The sequence below is a fragment of the Ruditapes philippinarum genome, unplaced genomic scaffold (genome assembly GCF_026571515.1).
Source record: "Ruditapes philippinarum isolate M1 unplaced genomic scaffold, ASM2657151v2 ctg3571_1_1_1_1, whole genome shotgun sequence".
Classification (NCBI taxonomy): Eukaryota; Metazoa; Mollusca; class Bivalvia; order Venerida; family Veneridae; genus Ruditapes; species Ruditapes philippinarum.
In genome coordinates this window covers 16,282-38,309 of record NW_026862888.1, presented here as the reverse complement: position 1 = coordinate 38,309, position 22,028 = coordinate 16,282, and the positions used below count along the sequence as shown (strand labels likewise).

The 22,028-nt window shown below is 31.8% G+C and overlaps 1 protein-coding gene across 1 annotated transcript; it reads left to right on the top strand.

The window, feature by feature from the left end:
* On the top strand, positions 1-21,540 carry LOC132720532 (protein STPG4-like). The gene is made up of 9 exons (XM_060704688.1): positions 1-174; positions 12,083-12,596; positions 15,082-15,156; positions 15,539-15,714; positions 16,243-16,327; positions 16,846-16,919; positions 17,501-17,555; positions 17,878-17,988; positions 20,544-21,540. The coding sequence occupies exons 2-9, from the start codon at positions 12,483-12,485 to the stop codon at positions 20,655-20,657; spliced, it is 804 nt and encodes a 267-aa protein (XP_060560671.1). The 5' UTR covers positions 1-174; positions 12,083-12,482; the 3' UTR covers positions 20,658-21,540.
* The last annotated feature ends 488 nt before the right edge of the window (positions 21,541-22,028 follow it).

The window sequence follows — 22,028 nt, the reverse complement described above, 5'->3', positions numbered from 1 at the left end:
AAATTTCCGGCATGGGTAAAACTCACGGAAATGCCAGTCTGCTATGCAAGAAATCTAGTTGAAGATTGCAAGGAAACAGAATAAAATCCACTAAAATGACACTGCACAAGTAAAGGCAGTAACTCTTCATTGGAAAAATGGAGGAAATGTTTGATCCTTCATGCGCATATCTATGTAAGTAGTAATTTACTTATGTAACCAGGCAGAATGCATAAATTTTAGACTGTGTACCAGTAATTTGCTCGCGTTTCACGTCGAAGGTAACCAAGAACTGTAACCAGATCAGATATTGTTGCTAAATCAACAATTAAATGTAGTCTGCACGTATAACATAAATCATAGATAATGACAGCATTTGGTTACATAGATTTTGAAATTATTTAAGATACAGAAATATTTGTACATGTAATTAACGTTACAAGCAATGGGGACGTTAACAAAAGAGCTATCATTATGTATCCTTCGGGCTTGGAGAGAAACTTTAATCTTATTTCTAACCACGCTATTCTACACAAAATGAAGGCTTAATTATGAGCGTGTGTGTTTGGAACCGAAATTATTCATGAATTACCTGATGAAACATCTTATATATTATTAGTTATTAATATCGTTGACAGGTTATATGGCCCTATTTATTACATGCTTTTCAGTGGTTTATAGAAATATATCAGTGAAATAAAAATGGTAATTTCACTGTTTTAAACAGTGAAATTATCAATTTGATAATTTCACTGTTTTGAATTTAAGCCCCTTACGTTGTTTCAGTGAAATACCAGCGTGCACAGTACTGGGTACCAACTTAATGACGTGACGTCGTAAATGACGTCACGTTGTATTATTATTTGGCGCGCTATTCATTCAGTATTAGGTTTAATGTCTTTTTAAAACGTTTCTTTGCATATAATAAAAAGAAAATTTGTTTAGTTTAGTGTAAGATCGAAATATATTGCACCTTGTGAACACCAAAAGTTCATATTTCACTCGTGGCTGCGCCACTCGTGAAATATACCTTTTGGTGCTCACTCGGTGAAATATATTCCGATCTTACACTGAACTAAACAAATATCCTCTATATAAACGGCTATTTGTAAATATAACCCGAGCCGTTAGGCGAGGGTTATATTGCAAATAGCCGTTTATATACGGCCATATAACCTGTCAACAATCTTTATAACGAATTTATAATACAGCAAGCATCAATTTTAGAGAAAAAAGTAAGATTTCTTCATGAATCGACAGCAGCCGTGTATATAAAACTATATAAACGTCACGATTATCCAATGAAAAATGACGTTACAAACGTGCAGTATTATAAAAAATAATAAAATGAAAAAAAAAATGTTTTAATAATTTTTTTGCCAAATCCACAATTTTTAGGATTGTTCTTTATCAAATAATGATTGAAAAATAATAACGCGGTTGTATGTCAAAATCTTATATCTGTATCAGACGCAAGGACTAATATATATAATAGAATTATGGGTTCTTGTATATGGGCATTCTATCAAAGATTTTTCGTTTATGCCAATTGATAAAGTAAAGAATAATTGGCAAAGATTATTAAAAGAAACTTCATGGACGTATAAGCTAGGTACAATTATTACATATCCATATTTTACATATCCATGATAACTTCAAATTGTACTATATCTCAATGTATAACGGTCTCGGATAGCATCATGATTTACACACTATACCGTTATTGTTTGTAAATTACACATAGTAACTGTCACTCATTTATTAATGTAAGAGATTAACAGCACCGTTTGATGTTTGATCTTAGTTATAATCTTTGGTGTGTGTAATATTAATATTGTCATTGTTAATTCGATGACATGCACTGTAAGTAATATTGAGCACATTCGACTTTTTTTTACAAGTACATCTACATCTGTATATATTATTAGTTATAAAGATCGTTGACAGGTTATATGGCCCTATATAAACGGCTATTTGTAAATATAACCCGAGCCGTTAGGCGAGGGTTATATTGCAAAAAGCCGTTTATATACGGCCTTATAACCTGTCAACAATCTTTATAACGAATTTATAATACAGCAAGCATCATTTTTATAGAAAAAAGTAAGATTTCTTCTAAAATCGACAGCAGCCGTGTATATAAAACTATATAAACGTCACGATTATCCAATGAAAAATGACGTTACAAACGTGCAGTATTATATACATATATTTTCTGTTGCATATATATTTTATATAAATATGGTGTATATATATTTTTCCCGTCATAATACACACTGTTAATAGTTTTCTTGCCTTAATAAAATAATTACTATCAACAACTAGCTACTATATGTATGTTGTAGTTATACTTATATTTTTAGAGACTACAAACGTCCGCTGAACAGTCAATTGTTCATTTCACTATTTAGTGCTGCTTGTAAACGAAATGTATAAATGTATAAGGAATATTTTTGTTTATGTTAAATTTCTTGTTGTTTAATCATTTTTGATCAACATTCAAACACTTCATCTTGATTATAAATAGATAAATATCCTTTTCATGATAAAAGTACAAGTGTTAATTAAGACAATTTTAAGTTTGATTCAAAATTAATTTAATATAAAGTATAATCATAAAATTCCGCTTTTTTGCTCAACACATTTTTTCCCCCTTCTTTCTTTATCTGACTAGAAATGTCCATGTTTTACTTTTTGTATATCTTTTTGACAATTTGGGGTTTATTTAGATCCAGCATTTGTTATGTTGTTTTGATTGTTTTAATTGTGTAGTAGCATGGCGGATGGCGATTGGTTTATTCTATAATGGTACACAGGGTATTAAGAAGTCTAGTATATTCTATAGTTACCCAGTGCATAACATGTATAGGAAATTTCTATCATTATTTTTTCGCTTACAACAGTATGTTAACTCTCTACTGGCATTAGTAATTATAAGTGTACATAATGTCTGTTTTTCTACTGTTACTATGGCTTTTGTTGCAAAAGATATATTTGATACTTTTAATGAAAATGCATCATATTCAGATACTTTATTTTTTAATCTGGAAATCTTATACATAATCAAGCTTATTTTATTTTTGTGTGGTGACATTGAAAAAAATCCAGGTCCGGGTGAAAATGACGACAATTGTCTATCAATTTATAGTCAAAACATAAGAAGTATTAGAAATAAGCTAAGTTACATAAAAGATAATTGGCTCGATTTTGATATACTATGTTTTACTGAAACACATCTTGACAATTCGGTTATAAATGAAACAGTTTTCTTAGAATCTTTCTCTACGGTTTATCGCAAAGATGTAACATGCCACTCTGGTGGAATTTTAGTTTATGTTTCTGACCAACTTATATCTAAACGTAAATCAGAACTGGAAGATTTTTTACAGGAATCAATATGGATTGAATTAAGAAATAAACATTCGAAATACCTTATATGCACTATTTATAGGCAACCCAACTCATCTGTAGAATTTTGGAATAAACTTAATATATGCATGGAAAAGGCTATTGAACAATGTGATAAAGTTATTTTAGTAGGTGATGTAAACGAAGACCAACTGAACTTAAATAATTACAAATTCAAAGATATTTTATTATTAAACGATCTGCATAATCTAATTACAGAACCCACACGTGTAACCGACAATTCCTCAACTTTAATAGATCCCATAGCTATTTCCAATAATATCCACGTTTATCATTCTGGCATATTTCATACACCGCGAGAAATAAGTGACCACTATGGAACTTATGTTTTTATCAAATACATACATGAATCATTTAATACGTATAAAAGACGCGTTTGGATCTATAATCGTGCAGATTTTCAACGTTTAAATAACCTTATACAGTCAACAGACTGGTCTTTTTTATATAATGATTCCGTTCATAAGGCATGTGAATCTTTTACAGCACTACTTTTAGACCTAGCTAAAGAGTGTATTCCTACGCGTTTAGTAACAATTCGACCAAAAGATAAGCCCTGGTATGACTCGGAAATACGTAGAACAACAAGACAACGTGATCGGAGTAAGAAAAAAGCAATTAGAACTAATTCTTTAAATGATTGGAATGCCTTTAAACGTCTCCGTAATAAAGTCAATAACTTAAAAACTCACGCTAAAGAATCTTTTTTTAATAATTTAGAATACTCGTTAGAGGAATCATGTAATAATAATCCGAGGCAATATTGGAAAACAGTCAAATTACTGATAAAAGAAAACTCTACTGCGTTTAGTTCAATACCATCTCTTATCATTAATGAAAATAATAATGAGAAACATTTCACAACTGATTCCGAAAAGGCCAACTGCTTAAATGAATACTTTACTTCCGTTTCAAAAATTGACTCATCAGCTACTCATCTTCCGGAATTTGTTTACAAATCAAATAACAATTTAGAAGATTTTAGCGTAAATACTCAAGAAGTTTTAGACATACTATCACTTTTGCCTGTAAATAAAGCAGTCGGGCCTGATCAAATAAGTCATAAATTATTAAAAGAAACTCGATACAGTATATGTTATCCTTTAACTATATTGTTTAATAGGTCTCTCTCTGAAGGTATTTATCCAAATACTTGGAAATTTGCAAAAGTGATGCCACTTTTTAAAAAAGGTAACAAAAACTCGCCATCAAATTATAGACCTATCTCATTGATTAGCTGTGTAGGTAAAGTTATGGAAAGGGTAATATTTAAACATATTTACAATCATCTACACTCAAATAATTTAATCTATCCATTACAGTCTGGTTTTATTCCCGGACATTCTACGGTATATCAGCTTATTGACATTTATCATCAAATTTGTGAATCATTTGACAAAAAACAATCAACATGTATAATATTTTGTGATATATCGAAAGCTTTTGACAGAGTCTGGCATCAAGGTCTTATTTTTAAACTTACACAGTATGGTATTAATGGTAATTTATTAAATTGGACTATCGACTACCTCTCTGAAAGAAAACAGTCCGTCTTTGTAGGTTCAGAACTGTCCGAAACACTTGACATCTCTGCAGGCGTACCCCAGGGATCGGCCCTTGGGCCTCTTTTATTTCTCATCTATGTTAATGATATTGCCGAAAATTTGATAAGTATAACACGTCTTTTCGCAGATGACAGCTCTCTGGCCGTTTCATCCAATGACATGCGTTACATAGAATCTACTTTAAATCACGATCTCGAAATTATCGATGAATGGTCCAAACAATGGCTTGTAAGTTTAAATCCCAATAAAACGGAGGTTATGTTTTTTTCATCAACTACATCTGACAAGCCTACTCTCCTTTTTAATGATAATGTTCTCGATTTTGTAGATCATCACAAACATTTAGGTATAACTTTTTCAACGGATTTAAAATGGCATCAGCATATTGGTAACATTATTACATCAGCCTCTAAGAGTACCATGTGTGCACTTAAGTTTAAACTGAAACGCTCCACTCTAAATAAAATTTTCATTTCATACATGCGTCCAATATTAGAATATGCCTCCGTTGTGTGGGACGGATGTACAGTATACGAAAAACAATCACTTGAACAACTACAGTATGATGCAGCGCGCATAGTAACAGGCCTTGTAACACCGCACTTTGGGGTCAAACGCACTTTGGGGTCCGACCCCAAAGTGCGTTACGTACTTTGGGGTCCGACCCCAGAGTGCGTTACGCACTTTGGGGTCCAATTTCGACCCCAAAGTGCGTTAAACAGGTACATATGCATTTTTTAACATCAGGCAAACGACCGCACTTTGGGGTCAGAGAAAATTAATGTTCATTATGTTTTAAATAATATATTGTAGTCAAAGCCAATGGTAAACAAAAAATCAAGATATTAAATAGACACAAACATGTGCCCTGAATAATAGTAGAATCAATAGGGATTTAAATAGTCTTGATTAGTAAGTGAAGAACTTTCACCAAATTAATCACCAAATAAAGAATTTGTATCAATTATTAAGCTTAAAATTATTTTTTCTCAAATTTTCCATTTATTTTACAAGAATGTACACCTTTTATTAAATCCATTGTTTTTAGCTAAATGCATTATTTTCCCGTTTTTATTTACACATTTTATAGAAATATGATAGTCTTAGTAAGACATTTCAGTAAAAAATGTGCCTGATTATAATTATGTTGAAAGAGCCATTAATTCAGCTAAATGTGACATATAAGAAACTTGACTAGGTGTAGATGCGGCTTTAAATAGAAGTCCGTACAGGCAGTACTAAAAATATCAACTATTTAAGTAGTCGCACATTAAGAGCGGAGCTTCAGAATAATGTAAAATTCTCACTGGGGGTATAGAGGGGATTGTGGGGTATCGAATCTATCGATCCCCCCGAGTGTTAAAAATAACGTTTTAAAGGCCCATTATGCTTTTATTTGATTTTCTTAAAAGCTTTTTTATTTTGATGTTCCTCTATATTATCCAAAAAATACACATTGGCCAAATACCTGAACCATCTTTTTCATCGGTTGCTTTTTGGCAATGATGGGTACAGTTATAGTGAATTAGTATTTTATATGGAAGTTAAAGACTACAGTGTTTTGACTTCTTTTATGACAAATAATTTCACATTTATCGCTACTTTATTCAGGTGACAAGCATCTTACATTTCTCAGATACCATTATTTTAACATTATAAAATTCATGTTTGCCCTTTCTAAAGAAGTATGTAAGATTTCCCATAAAAAAAGCCTCTGGCGAACGGTTGTTACGGAGCTTACAAAAACCCTTAAGTTTGTTGATAAGCCTGTAAAAAACTTGATGTTTCACCAGAAAATTGCAATAGAGTATATTTATAGTTCTTTTGAAAAAAATATTAACTGCATTTTATTTCATTCCCAACATATTTAAAATGGGGCTCAATATGGCACCAAAAGTTATCAAGAAAATGACCGACAGAAAGGGATATTTTTCGCAGCATCTTTTAATTCTAGGAATACACAATTTCTGTACTAGAGTATTTTGAACGGTGGCATAAAAGTGACATTTGTATTTTTTTTTGATACTTTTTTTTTGTTTTTCGTACATATTTTTTGTTTGTACATACTGTTTTTTTTTTTTAGTTTTGAATACATACTTTTTTAGTTTTGCATACAAATTCTTTTTTAGTTTGCATACATATTTTATTTTAGTTTTGCATACATATTCTTTTTTAGTTTGCATACATATTTTATTTAAGTTTTTTTGTACATATTTTATTTTTTTTTCCGTACATATTTTTACATGACGCCATTTGCAAAGTAGCGGTTTGGATAATTACACCATTTGTAACCATTTTCAAACACTTCGCCATCTGTAAATTACAGTACCCCATTTGCAAATACCAACATTTTCATTTTTGAAGGTATCAAAAAATAACAACACTTTAGTATATATATATATAAATATATAGTTCGCGGTCACCCAAAGAAAGGTTCTGCATATGGTCAGGATGTGGTTAACATTTGTCACAAGGTGCCTTAAAATTCTTCATGGGGTTTCGGAGACAATTAGGAGCGGACATGAAACCCAAGTCTTTATCCTTTGGACTGAAGGTGTAACCCCGACCTTGAGCCGGCACACCTGGCATATAAGTTCTGCACATTATCTAAATGTGCTAAAGAACTGACCTAAGTTTCATAATTCTCAATTCTCAGGGGGGTGGGTTGAGTGGTGCATATTCATGGAATAATAACTGATCACCAATCAACAGCCCTTTCCAAATAGACACTTATATAATAGTATATAATAATATATAAAAAACAATAATTATATAAAATCAAATAATATAAAAAAATCGGCCGAAAAGGGTCGGCCGAAACCAGACTTGCACGGCCGAAAACGACTGGGCCGATTCCAAAAATGGGCCGAAATGTGACCAAACCTCTGTGCTAGTTTTATACTCACCTATGGGCTGTTATGAGATTTGAAGGCTGTTTTGATTGGCTAAAATATGTATGAAAAACAAAAATAAAATATGTACGAAAAACAAAAATAAAATATGAATGCAAAACTAAAAAAATATGTATGCAAAACTGAAAAAATATGTATGCAAAACTAAAATAAAATATGTATACAAAACTAAAAACAAAAAAAAAAAATGCAAATGTCACTTTTATGCCACCGTAATTTTGTTATATGAACACAAATTTTAGATATTTCAAGTGGTAAAATTAGTGAAACTTTTATCACTTAAGCATCATAAAGTATTGACCGTCATCTTGAACTCCACCTCAAATATTCCAATGTCGCAGATAGAAAATCAGTACTCAGTATTTAAGCAGAACTCAGATGACACCTTTAGACCTCTTGAACCCAAAGTGCGTTGATATGTAGCATATTAACGCACTTTGGGGTCAATTTCTCGATTTTAACCCCAAAGTGCGTTGGACCCCAAAGTGCGGTGCGAAGTTTAACGCACTTTGGGGTTGGACCCCAAAGTGCGTTTGACCCCAAAGTGCGGTGTTACAAGGCCTAACCAGGTCGGTATCGATCAATTCGCTTATAAAAGAAGTTGGGTGGGTTTCCCCCTCAGATAGGCGTAAAATACAAAAATTAGTTACGGTTTTTAAAGCTAAAAATGGTCTTCTCCCACAATACCTTGAACACATATTTCCATCGCTGGTTTCAGAAACAACAAATTACTCGTTAAGAAACAACAATAATTACATAACTATAGCTAGGCGCACCGAAACGTACAACAAATCATTTATACCTTCTGCTACTGAATTATGGAATGCATTAGACACCGAAATTCGCGAAATTAATTCATTGAATATTTTTAAATCTAGAATTAAAGAAAAGTTTAAAGCCCCCGTAGTACCTAAACACTTTTTGTTTGGTATAAGATATTTGTCAGTTTTACATGCTCGTTTAAGGAACAATTGTAGCAACTTAAACACTGACCTTTTCAAAAATCATTTGAGAGAAAGTCCGACTTGTGTATGTGGGAACCTTTGTGAGGATGCCGAGCACCATCTATTTTGCTGTCCATTATTTAAACCTCAGAGACTTATACTCTACGCAGAAACCAGAATTTTTCATCCTCTTAATGTTGAGATATTACTGTGGGGTAGCAATTCTTTAGATGTTAACAATAATGAACAAATTTTTGCGGCTGTCCAAAAAATTATCAAAACTACTGACCGTTTTCAAAACGCATGATATTTTTGTAAATCGGCCGATTGTACTAATCCTTATAACCTGGTACCACAAATAATTAACAATCACATTTATGATGGACGTTTACTCCCAATGACGAATAATACTAAATGCTGGATCCTTAACCTTGTCATTATTATTTAAATACATTACTATACATTTTTTTCTGTCTTACTTATTTCTTACATTGTTTTATTTTTTTATGTTAATCTGTCATTATTTTTTTCTTTGTTCGCTTTATATGTATGCATGCCACACTTTCTCATATAAATGCCATCAATGTTGATTAATATATTTTTCAGGGGGAGGGCCGATCGCTAATGTTGTAAGAACTTGGGCCCAACCCTTTTGCTATTTGTTATTTCGAAATCACTTTGTTTCTCTGTATATTTAAGAAATAACATCGGCCTGAGAGGTGTATATCGGCTATTTAACACCGGTTTGGAGTTTTGATGCGTAAGAATTGACCACGAAGGCCGTAGGCCTGAGTGGTTAATTTTGTCGCATCAAAACGACAAAACCGGTGTTAAATAGCCGATATACACCTCTCAGGCCGATGTAATTTCGATTCTAACACGATGAAATAAGGAAAATCACTAATGTTATTTTTCAAGCGGAAATAACTTCCGGTGCCGATTTTCGTATATAACGCTGTTCGATTTTCGCACCCTACTGTTGCGAAGGTAAAGAAATTATTTAACAAAAGAAATAATAAGAAAAAAAAACGTTATTTTATCAAGTTTTCAACACTAAAAACTTACGTCGTATTGTTTTTACATCAGTACCCCATTTATCATTATTGTCTACATGAAATAACGTCAGCTTGTTTATGAATAAGTTGTTTACTGAGGATGACGTCACGACGCTGCTTACGATTGGCGCCGTTTTGTCAAAATATTTTATTAACTGATATGGATCTTATATGTGGCGTTAGTGTATGTGAGATATTATTTCGGTATTGTATGAAAAGAAAACATTATACGAACTGAAAATATAAATAAAAATGCTTTTTATTGTTGCTTTAAAATGCTTTGTAAACTATACAATCGAGGGTGAAAACATAACAGCACATATACAAGTAGTCCCTAACCGGTGTTTATTGGCAGTTTAACACCAGTTTCTTTCCTTCTTTGTCTATGGTGACAAAATCACGAGAGTGTTAGAATTACATGTATATATTAGCAATAAAGTATGATTAAACAATAAACATTATACAATTATTCCTGATGGCATGAATTCCAAAATACTTTATTAATTTTGTAGATTATAATTCTTCATTTTAATACTTTTATTTTTTTTAATTTTTTTTTTTATAAAAATTGTATTTTCTTTTTTCTTTTTTTGCTTAATAAGACTTAAAACTAATTTCATGTCAATATGTAGTTTATGCTGGTTTTCTTATTTTACATTGCTTTTTACTGCATCTTTACCAGTGTTTTGTATCATTTATAAAGATCCTACATATTATAAGAATCTTACACCGGCTGCCGGTACAGACCGGAATATCTAGCTCGAGGGTGACTGTTTACGGCGGTAACGAGGCTCTGTCGAGTTTCTTCCGTAAACAGTCACCCGAGAGCTAGATATTCCGTTCTGTACCGGCAGCCGGTGTTTGATTCTTTTTCTTGCATGTAACATATCAATTATTTTCGGAACAGAAATTATGAAAACTGATATTCTCATAACGCACTTTTTTCTTATAGTAGCGTATGAACATACAACTTCATTCATAACGGAAAAATGACGTCATCATAAGAACGCGATTCATTCATAAAAGGCGCGCGTCAATGACGTCATTTAAAGCACGCGACTTGTCTTGCATGGGGGGTGTAAGACAGAGTTTTCTAGCACCGGTGTAAACGGTAGATAATCCTGTCTGATATGCAAGAAAACATTTTTACGCCAAATTATGTATTACATTTTGACGTCGTTGTCCTTGACGTCATATGACGTTGACGTTTTTTCCTGTAAACAGAGTATAAAAAGACTTTTGAGTCGAAACGTTGTATATTTTTCAAATAAAATAATTACATTTTTAAATTGAAACTGGAGTTGATTTCTATATTAAAACTTACATGTATATGGATTGAGCAGATAAATCTATCGTAACTGTTTCATTGTTAATTTGTTTCACTCATTACACCCCTTGTCATAAATATTTATTTTTATTACATGCTTTTCGGTGGTTTATAGAAATATATCAGTGAAATCAAAACTGATAATTTCACTGTTTCAAACAGTGAAATTATCAATTTGATAATTTCACTGTTTTGAATATTTGAGCCCGTTACGTTGTTTCAGTGAAATACATGCGTTCACAGTACTGGAAACCAACCTAATGACGTGACGTCGTAAATGACGTCACGTTGTATTATTATTTGGCGCCCTTTTCATTTAATACTAGGTTAAAATGTCTTTTTAAACGTTTCTTTGCATATAATAAAAAGAAAATTTGTTTAGTTTAATGTAAGATCGAAATATATTTCACCTCGTGAACACCAAAAGTTCATATTTCACTCGTGGCTGCGCCACTCGTGAAATATACCTTTTGGTGCTCACTCGGTGAAATATATTCCGATCTTACACTGAACTAAACAAATATCCTCTATATGTATATGTATGTGTATAGTCTTATGAATTATTTAAAACGTTTGCAAATACAATAGGTATGTTTAATTATTCATACACTGGTAAGGAAAATAAATTCAGAATAATTATATTCATACGTGTAGCGAATACTGTTATAAAAGGTGAATACTTATTTTAACCATTTTGTATTTATTTAGAATTAAATACGCAATATATTATAGAACTATGGAATTCAAAATTCTACCTTAAATGTTTTAAACGTCTACCTAAAGCTTGTTTAACTAACGTGATAAGACCATGATTTATTATTTACTTTCAACAATAAATAAACAATGCATTTATTTATCCATTATCTTTCAGATTTTTTCATTGCAATCGAAGAAATAGATTGACACTACAAAGAAAAAGTTATCGCATTATAAACTTTCATTCTATTTAATGTCGTCTGCTTTTAAACGTGTGATCAACTAGACCTTCGGTAGTCAAGGACGCGCTCGAGTTCGCTGATCAATGAATAATCGGAACCACTCTAACCTTATCGTATATTTTCATAACTACCTATCGATTAGTCTTTTTAAATGAAACATTTAAACTTAAATGTGTGTTTATTTAAATAGTTGCAGCCAAACGATTCTAAAATGAGACAAGAATATATACACGGCGGCTAAATATTGGATTATTATTAACAATTACCTAAACACAGATTGGAGATTAATTAAAATTGAAATTAAAAAACTAAAATAAAAATATCCCCAAAACAATGAAAACGACAGCAACAGTAATTGTGACGCCGGGAAAATCATACAGTGCTCCTGCCAGAAAATCTCGACATAATGTTACATCTAGTAGCAAAATTCATCTTCACCCATGGGAGGTTAGTTAAAGTTTTTTACTTATTGTTTATTTTTGATTTACAAATATTTGAAGATAACACTTTATCAAATTACACATTGATTGTTCTTCGTCATTATATAAATACATGTTATTTCGACTCGACTTGTAAATATATGTTATAAACTAACAAAAGTTATAATAACTAAGATAGTACAAGTTTTAAAGTCACGAAAATTGAAAAAAAAGTTTTGCAATTTTTAATCAATACTCGTAAACTTAAACTAAATCCCTTTGGTAGAATTGTGTTTTTATATGAACTAAAACCTTGTACAACTACAAACGGGTGTCGTTATACGGCTTTTGTTGGATTAATAAAGGATTAAATTATTTACACCGTATTATTATATCTGACATTCAAATGTATAGCCCAAATCCATACAGCATTTAAATTAGAAGTTCTTATCTGCTGAAAACGGCATGTTTATATTTATACTAACATAACATTATAATTTATTATACATGTATTATCAAATTAAAACATAAATGTAGAAAAAAGGGCTTCGACGGCCTATTAACACATAAACAATCAAAAGTTTTTGTATTCTAATTGTGTAAATAGAGATAAACATTTTAATAAACTTTTAACAAATACGTTGCCTTTACATTCTAAAAAAGTTTGATATACTTTGCCCTTGTTTAAAGTCTATTCCACAAATTTTTGATAATTACAAACGTTGTTGTATGTTGTATCCAAGAAGAATAATTATGTGCCTTATAACAATATGAGCCGCGTCACGACAAAACCAACATAGTGCGTTTGCGACCACCATATTTCCAGACCAGCCTGCGCCTGCAGTCTGATCAGGATCCATGCTGTTCACTATCAGTTTCTCTACTTGTTATAGAGTTGGTAAGCGAACAGCATGGATCCTGATCAGATGGCGCGGATGCGCAGGCTGGTCTGGATATATGCTGGACGCAAACGCATTACGTTGGTTTTGTCATGACGCGGCTCAAATAATGTTGGGTCGGTTTGATTGCGCCTGTTAAATGACGGTAGTGGTAAACGCATTCTACGGTCCACACCCCTAGCACCGCATCAATGAGAACAACTCAACATTTATAAATGAACATAGTGTTTAATATAGAATTTGCAAACATTTCGCCGATGTGTTTATACAGCAGCGGATACAGAACCACTTCTAAGTGACCTGTCCATGCCATTCCGCCTCATCTCACAGTTGAAATTGAAGAGCGACATTTACCAATTAAGAAAAACGTTTATCACGTGCCTTGTTGTTGTTATTTATTTATTGCTGCCTCAATTCCTTTTAATGGGATTTCTGTCTTTTATTGTCAAATAAAGACATTAAATATTTACATTCTGCAAGTTTAGTTTGCTTTTGCCAATTGATAGGCATTCAATCGTATGAATATCGATCATTGATTGATCTCTCACTAAAGAACAAGAATGATTTATGCTTTTCTTTTTATTCGAGTGATAATAAACATTGTACTCTGGAATGTTAGTTTTATGTATTTTAAATGAAAGGGAAATTGTTCAACCTCCGAAATGTTTAAAAGAACTTAAATGAGAGTTTTACATGAAGGGACATAAAATATTTTTATCAGTACTTGTGTTCCATTCAATGGTGGTCCGAGCAATGGCATTCAGAGCAAATAAATGTGTGCAATATTTCAGATCATTTGCTCACTTTGTTTTTCAAGAATAATGTTTTTTATTGACCAATGACCCAAACTGAATAGCGCCTAAACGCCTTTAACTCAAATCAAACTAAGAATCGTTTGCATACTCTTTTTTCATTTCAAGTACACCATTTGAACAATGTAAAAAAATGAAATTATAAATGAATAAATAATAAATTAATAAATTATAATTAATCATGCATTTAAAACACAGTGGAGCTCCTTTAATAAATTAATATCATTGATTAAAGTGGATGACATATTTAATTTATCATTCATATTTTAAATTTGTAATTGGTGCAAACATTACAATGAGCGAATACCATTCTAATTATGCTTTATAAATTGCCAGTATGTATATATCTCATCGTCTTTTCGTACTTGTTTTCAAGTTTATTCAAGCATATAATATGGATAAATTCAACTATTAGATCAACGTTCGGCCTATTCTTATACAGCCGAAAATGAATGAGCCGCGTCATGACAAAACCAACATAATAGGTTTGCGACCAGCATGGATCCAGATCAGCCTGAGCATCCGCGCAGTCTGATCAGGATCCATGCTGTTCGCTGTCAGTTTCTCTACTTGTAATAGGGCTTGTAAGCGAACAGCATGGATCCTGATCAGACTGCGAGGATGCGCAGGCTGGTCTGTATCCATGCTGGTTGCAAACGCATTATGTTGGTTTTGTCATGACGCGGCTCAAATTGTATCATTCATTGTCTTACAGATATCATCATGACACTCTACATGTACATGTGGTGCATATTTCTACCAACTTTAAATGTACAATTGTTATGGACGTTTTATTTTGCAGAATCGCAAGGCCCTCAGTGAAGAGTATGAAACGGAGGCATCTGGTAGAGAAGGATGGTGGAGGACTTACATCCGGGTAATATATATAGATACTACAATATCAAAACTGCGTTCTTTTCAGTCTCTTGAAAGTGTCTGCATTTAGTTTAATTGTTTTAGTATTGTTAAAAGTATGCTCTAAATATCGACATAGTTTTCTATAACGTTTTTTTCTTCAGAAAAGATAACGATTGTTTTCCTAAATAATTATAGTTTCGGCCATATCTATACCTTTTATTGGCATAACTGTCAAGTATTTAAGATGTCTGAATTTTATTTAGTGAATCATAGGTTTTTTAAGGTTGATAACTTTCATAAAATGAAGAGGAGTTCTCATAATAGATTTACATTTTATCAGGGTATATAATTTGTTTCAGTTTGCAATTTGTAAATGTATAAACATAAATGCTTATATATAGGAAACACCGATTCCTGGAGCCTATGAGATGGAATCCCAGCACTTGTTGTATGATTTAGAAAAAAGACCAAATACATACAGGTTCAAATCTGACGGTAGGAAGATGGATCCCCATCCACACGGAAAAGGCGCCGTGCTTTTACCTGGCGCTTATGAATCGCAGGATTTTTTAAAAAGGTAATTTGAGCCGCGTCACGACAAAACCAACGTAATGGGTTTGCGACCAGCATGGATCCAGACCAGCCTCCGCGCAGTCTGATCAGGATCCATGCTGTTCGCTTACAAACTCTATAACAAGTACAGAAACTGATGGATAACAGCATGGATCCTGATCAGACTGCGCGGATGCGCAGGCTGGTCTGGATCCATGCTGGTCGCAAACCCATTATGTTAGTTTTGTCGTGACACGGCTCATTTCTTAAACATTGGATGAAGACCCTTACACAAGTATCGACGGAGCTTTTAAGCGTATGTTAAAATTACTGCGCAGAGAAAAAACTAGATCAAAATCAGTATTTTCTTTATTTTTTATAATTATTATTTTAAGAAACTTCATCATCAACATGTATTTTAATACGTATCCGTATATCTGTATTAGTAAAATGAAACAAAAACACCTGACACTATAAGTAATGACAATAAATATAATCATTTTATCGATTTGAATTAACTGATTTGTTCAGATATTAATAATCTTCTTTACAGATTTGAAAAGGACCCGGCGACATATGGTTTTAAAACTGGCCAGAGAGACAAATTTGACGTTCTTAATTTTGGACGCAAAGACAAGGTAGCGTTTACTGTTTGATATTTTTTTAAGATGATGAATGTCCAAGAATCAATGCCACTTAAGTAAATCAGAACAAAAATATTTCCAAGTATACCTTATGTACAAAGTACACTTGGCCTTTCATAAAAATACTAAAGAAACATAATTGTGTGTGCTTTTCAGAAAATGTACTACTTTATTCGTTATATTCATTTAAAACGTGCCCAAATCGTTTGTAATGTCATAATACATTGAATAAACTATCCACAGCTTTTAAACTTTTATAGTTCAACATATTTTTATCAATTCTCTTTTTGATTAGCATGTTAGAATAGAAATAGATAATAATTATTTCAATTTTATCAATTTTGAATGCATTGTTGTAGAGTAATGCAAGGCTTATTGTTCAAATGCTTTGTAGTAAATCACTCATACCTTTATATTCCTGCGCATTTGTACTCGAGCCGTGCATTTTTCTACAATGCACTCAAAATTGATAACATATTTCTTAAAAACAAGTTGAATATATATCTTTTCAGGATGTTAACGTGTCTCCAAATGCATATGGTGTAGAAAAATATTTAACCCTTACAATAGAAAAACAACCATCCAAGTAAGTGTTTTCTCATATGACTCGTTGGCTTTTGTAGACCAGAAGTAAATAACAATATACATACAGTAAATCTTCTCGCTGAATTTATAGCAGCAATAATGTTCCAAACAACTATGACTAAATGAAATCCATTGAAGAGTTGAACACGTCTGCTGATGTTTCTAGATTTAAAATTTCACCATTTTCATGTTTTAAATGTTGAATTCTCCTCTAGCCGGTGCTAGGGGGCACACACGGTAAATTGCACTTTCCAGTACCGTCTATGAACAGGCTTAATCAAACTGAGCCTGCAACACTATCATAATTGTATTTTTTATAGTAATCGATCTACTATCTATTTGGATTTGTTTATTTATAATTTTTCATGATACCAGTTGTGCATTTTGTTTTCTTATTGTATTGATGCACCATTTTTAATACTACCAATTCCATATAAAAGTAATTAAGATTATTTATTATATAGTAGACATAAGATTGTACGCTATCCATCATGTTTTGAGGTCCGTTTATATAATTATGCTGATACTAAGTTTTACGTTCTGATGAATGAATAAAGAGAACATAATATTTTTGTATTACAGACATAGTATGTTCAAATCACAGGCGAGGAGATTTCCAACAATACAGTTCAAACCGGTACTAGCTTTAATTTATATTGACTTATATTTGTTATACGGCTTAATCATACTTCCCAGTTAATATAAGATTATGTAACTTACAAATATATTGTAATATCATCCACCTTAATATGTAATATAAAATCCTTTATATATAATTACAGGGCAGGCCTATATCATCAAACCTAAACCATTGTTAATTTGCAAAACAAAAAAAAATACACGACGGAATATAACAGTACAAGCTTGATGAAACTTACATTATTCCCCCAATGGAATTTCTACAGTATACATTAAACAGTAACTTATTTTCAATAGAATATTCTGTGCCTTTTATTCAGCGAGAAGGTCCAGCCCCTGGCAATTATGAGTCTATGCAATTGACACCAGGGAAGAAAGCCATTTCATCTAGTTTTAAGTCGAAAACCCCAAGATTCTCAAGTTCACATACGGTACGTTTTCATTTCACAATCCAATTTCTCTTTTTCATAAAATCTTATAATTACAAAAATTACGAATGTGTTCTTCGTACTTTTTCATTTCTAACTTAAACATCATTAATTTAAGCTATGCAGTATATTCTAAATTCTTCTATACACAGTTTTTTTCTATTTACGTATTGTAAAACTGTAAAGTTACGCTTGTGAATTAATGTTCAAATTATTTGTGTATTTTGTAAATTTTCATACTTTTGAATATTGTTAAGGCATAATAAAGCCGACAGTTTTAGTAAGCCACATCATTTTGTCATTTTTTACCGACAAACACAAATGTAGTTGCATATATTCCACTTAGTTACATCACAACTGCTCTGTTATTTCCTTTCTGTTTAACAAAGTCAAAACATCATCTAGAGGATGCTTAAAATAACTTTAAAATCTACATTTTTTGTTTTACATTGCATTTATATTTGCTTTATATACATGAATGCATGTAGAATTTTATATATATTTTATTAATTATGATGTTAAAGTGGTAAATTTGATTTAATATGAATGGAAAATGCATAGAATGATTCGTAAGATTTTTCATAAATCATCATTAATCGCACCTTGTATTTTCCACAGCAGAACACGGCAAGTATTCCATGTCAACTTGATAAAAAATCTAGCTAGAAACTAAACCCTAAAAATTAGATGCTTAATATTACACTTTAGAATAATTCCAAATACAACATGCTATATAAGAACTTGTTATGACTGATGTCATAGAAAAAGAAACATTCATGTGGGCAGTATATGTTCCGCATTTCAAGTAAACGGAAACCAAATTATTATATGGTTATAATTGTATAAAGATTTGCCCTTATTCGAATTTCGAACTTTTCCATGGTCTCAAATGTAAGAAAATTTCAGATATTTCAATGTCCTATGAGACTGCACAGATGAATATGCTGGCATGATTTTATACTTCTGACATAAAACAATTGCCCCATGTTGTGGCTGAGGGGTTGATGCATCAGAATTGCAGCCATTGTTACTTTTTCTGTGTGATCGTAAATAGCGATCAAAAAGGTACGAATTACTGGCAAGTGATGTGGTTTTGACCATGGTTGCTCTAAGTTTGTAACACCCGATGATTGCCAAAATCATCTTACCAGTTTCGGTCCCATATGAATTTAACTCTTACGTTGGCGAAGATTTGCCTGGCGTTAAATTTTGAACAGTCCTTTCAAACTAATTGGGTTTTCTGATAACAAGATGCCAATAGAATGTGAATCTATACTGGTGATAAAAGCTAATTACTTTTGGTTCCAGCAGATTCAACTAGATTAAATAATTAGAAATAAAATCAGAAATCCAAACTTTCATAAACGGTCTTCAAACAAACGTTGCTTACTCTCTTTTTCTCTCTTTTGTTTCTACAGCCAACAAAACACTAGACTTATTTCAAACTCTTTCTGAAAATTTAGTTGACTTATTTCAACCACTGTTTGAAAATTCAGTAGAGGTATTTCAAACAACTTTCTGGAAATCTAGAGCACTTCAGACAGTATGTTCATGCCTGTGACGTTGGTATAAAACTTATCCAGCTTGCTCATCTGTGCCGCCTAACTAGTCACTTCTCTATACTTATGGTTGCCTTATTTTTTCTATTTTTATGTATCAACCTCTTAAATTCGAAATATAGAAATTTCTTAATTCGAAGTTGGGCAAGTACTTTTACGATACACAAAATAAGCAGAGAAATGCAGGGGTTTGTATGAGAAAAATACATCCGCACATAAAGATTTAAATATAGATATATGTAGGCATAAGTTTTAACTTACTTGGAACACAAGAAGTGTTAGAAACTAGTGAAAAGTAGTATTCCTAAATCACGTCCGAAACCTTAAAAATTGAAAATGTTGCAGGCTCGGTTTAGCTGAGCCTGTTTAAAACATTGGGTCTATTTAATCAGGAAAAACTTTAAAGTTATAATTACTATTACTAACGGGTAGATTTGTTGACATAACACTAATAAGGCTAATTCTGATAACAAAGTTTTTACAATGCTGTCCTAACAATTTTTACTTGGAGATAGTTCATGCCTAAATTTATTGAATCATAGTGTTGAATTAAAATGGATTCGGTCTATTATAGAAACTGAATAAGTAGAAAAAATTATCTGATGAATTATTCAAAGGAAACAAATTGAAGATGCATAAACTTTTTAGTCTAGGCTATATATAGACAGATAATTTTCCCTTATCATAGTCATACCCCTCTCTGTAGATCTGTATATATTAGCATAACATAATATCGCATGATAAGTGTAAAGTAAATCAGAAATCCTAAGGCTATTCACTTAATTTCAAAGCTATTACTATCATATGCAAGAAAGTGATCACTGTGTGAACGGTTTTTTCCAATACTACTTTTTTTGGTTCAACATGTATTTTCAGGTGCTTCGTTTGCATATTTTCTCTTAAAAACTCTTATTATAATTAAACATATATACAAACAGTTTGATATGATAGTTATAATCGTTCTGTTTCTTACAATATAATATTTATGTTATTTTATAGAGAGTTCCTGGTCCCGGAAGTTACGAAAAGACGTTCCAGACCCCACAGAGCGGTGTGCTACAAAAGATGGGGCGTCAACATGGGCTTTTCTTTTCGAGCGCTTTTCAAGTTTGATCCAGGAATCATTATACTAAATAACAAAACGATAAATTGAATATCTGAGACTTTATGATATGCATACAAAAATCAAAACCCGTATACAGAAATATATTATTTAAAGGATGAAAAAAATAGCACTATATATTTTAGATCAGAAACCACTGTCAAGTTTTACTTAGCTTGTTAAAGTATGTGTTCATAAAATCATCTTTGCACCGACGATTTTTATTCATTTGTGGTTACATTATTCTACTGTATTTCTTTCAATGGGTACTTTCATGTTTTTGTAGTAATTATAGAATATTTACATTTATAATAAAGGCAAACGCACTGAGAAGAAAGAAAGAGAAGGAAAAAACAACAGTACAAAAACAAACACCCGAAAGATGAAATCAACTTAAATATTTTAAACTATATTTTTCGATGTATTGTTCCTGTATCTACTAAGTAAAAAATTGAAGGATAAAGTTAAAATGACTTTATGCTTCCAATGGATCGACCCTTTCTCCAGATCTGTTAGTATATTCTTCAATCAATAGTTCCTTCGTCACCATTTTGTATATTTATGTACGCAGCTTCACTTTGTGAATCAGTATTCGTCATTTCTGTGATATATATCTACACATATTCCTCGGGTTTTCCGAGCCCGATTGTTTTGTTGTATGTTCTTATTTTATAATTCTATAAACATATATCTTATTTATTTTAGCACATAATTTTCAAATTGAATTCGATATTGATTGAAAAGCCAGAGCTATTATTTATTCTATATTTTGTGTCGTTATTAGATTTTGCTCAATTCAAATATTATTGTTAACTATTCATAAGAGTATTTGATGTGTTTCCTATTATACTTATAATGTCGATAAATTGTTATCTTTATCCTTTATCAGTATTATTACCTGCTTTTTCATCTGTATTTGATGTTGTGAAATAAAAGAGTTCACAAGAAGAAATCCTTTTGTTTGTGGCTTATTTTCTGCTAAAATTTGTGTCATTGGCGAGAATTCGGAGGTACCTAGTAACAGTTACACTGTGTAATTAATGATTTGCCTTGTGGTTTTAAAAATGGTAATTTAATCTTAAGAATTGTCATATCATCTGTCGTGTATTTTCAGTAGGTTTTACATTGTAAGTAGGGAATTACTGGGCAATCTCTGGGAAACGCTGTTGCACTGCTACAAACTTTCATTTCAAGCATAAAAACGCACTGCATTTACAGTGTTTTACAGTAAAACCTCAGCTTTTGATTAACGTAGTGACTTAACATCTCAATCTATTACTTACAAGATTCATATATTTAAAATGCTTATTTATTTTATCTTGAAAAATTGCTATACCATTACGGAATAACTTCCACGATAGAACGGCTATAGATTTCTCCCC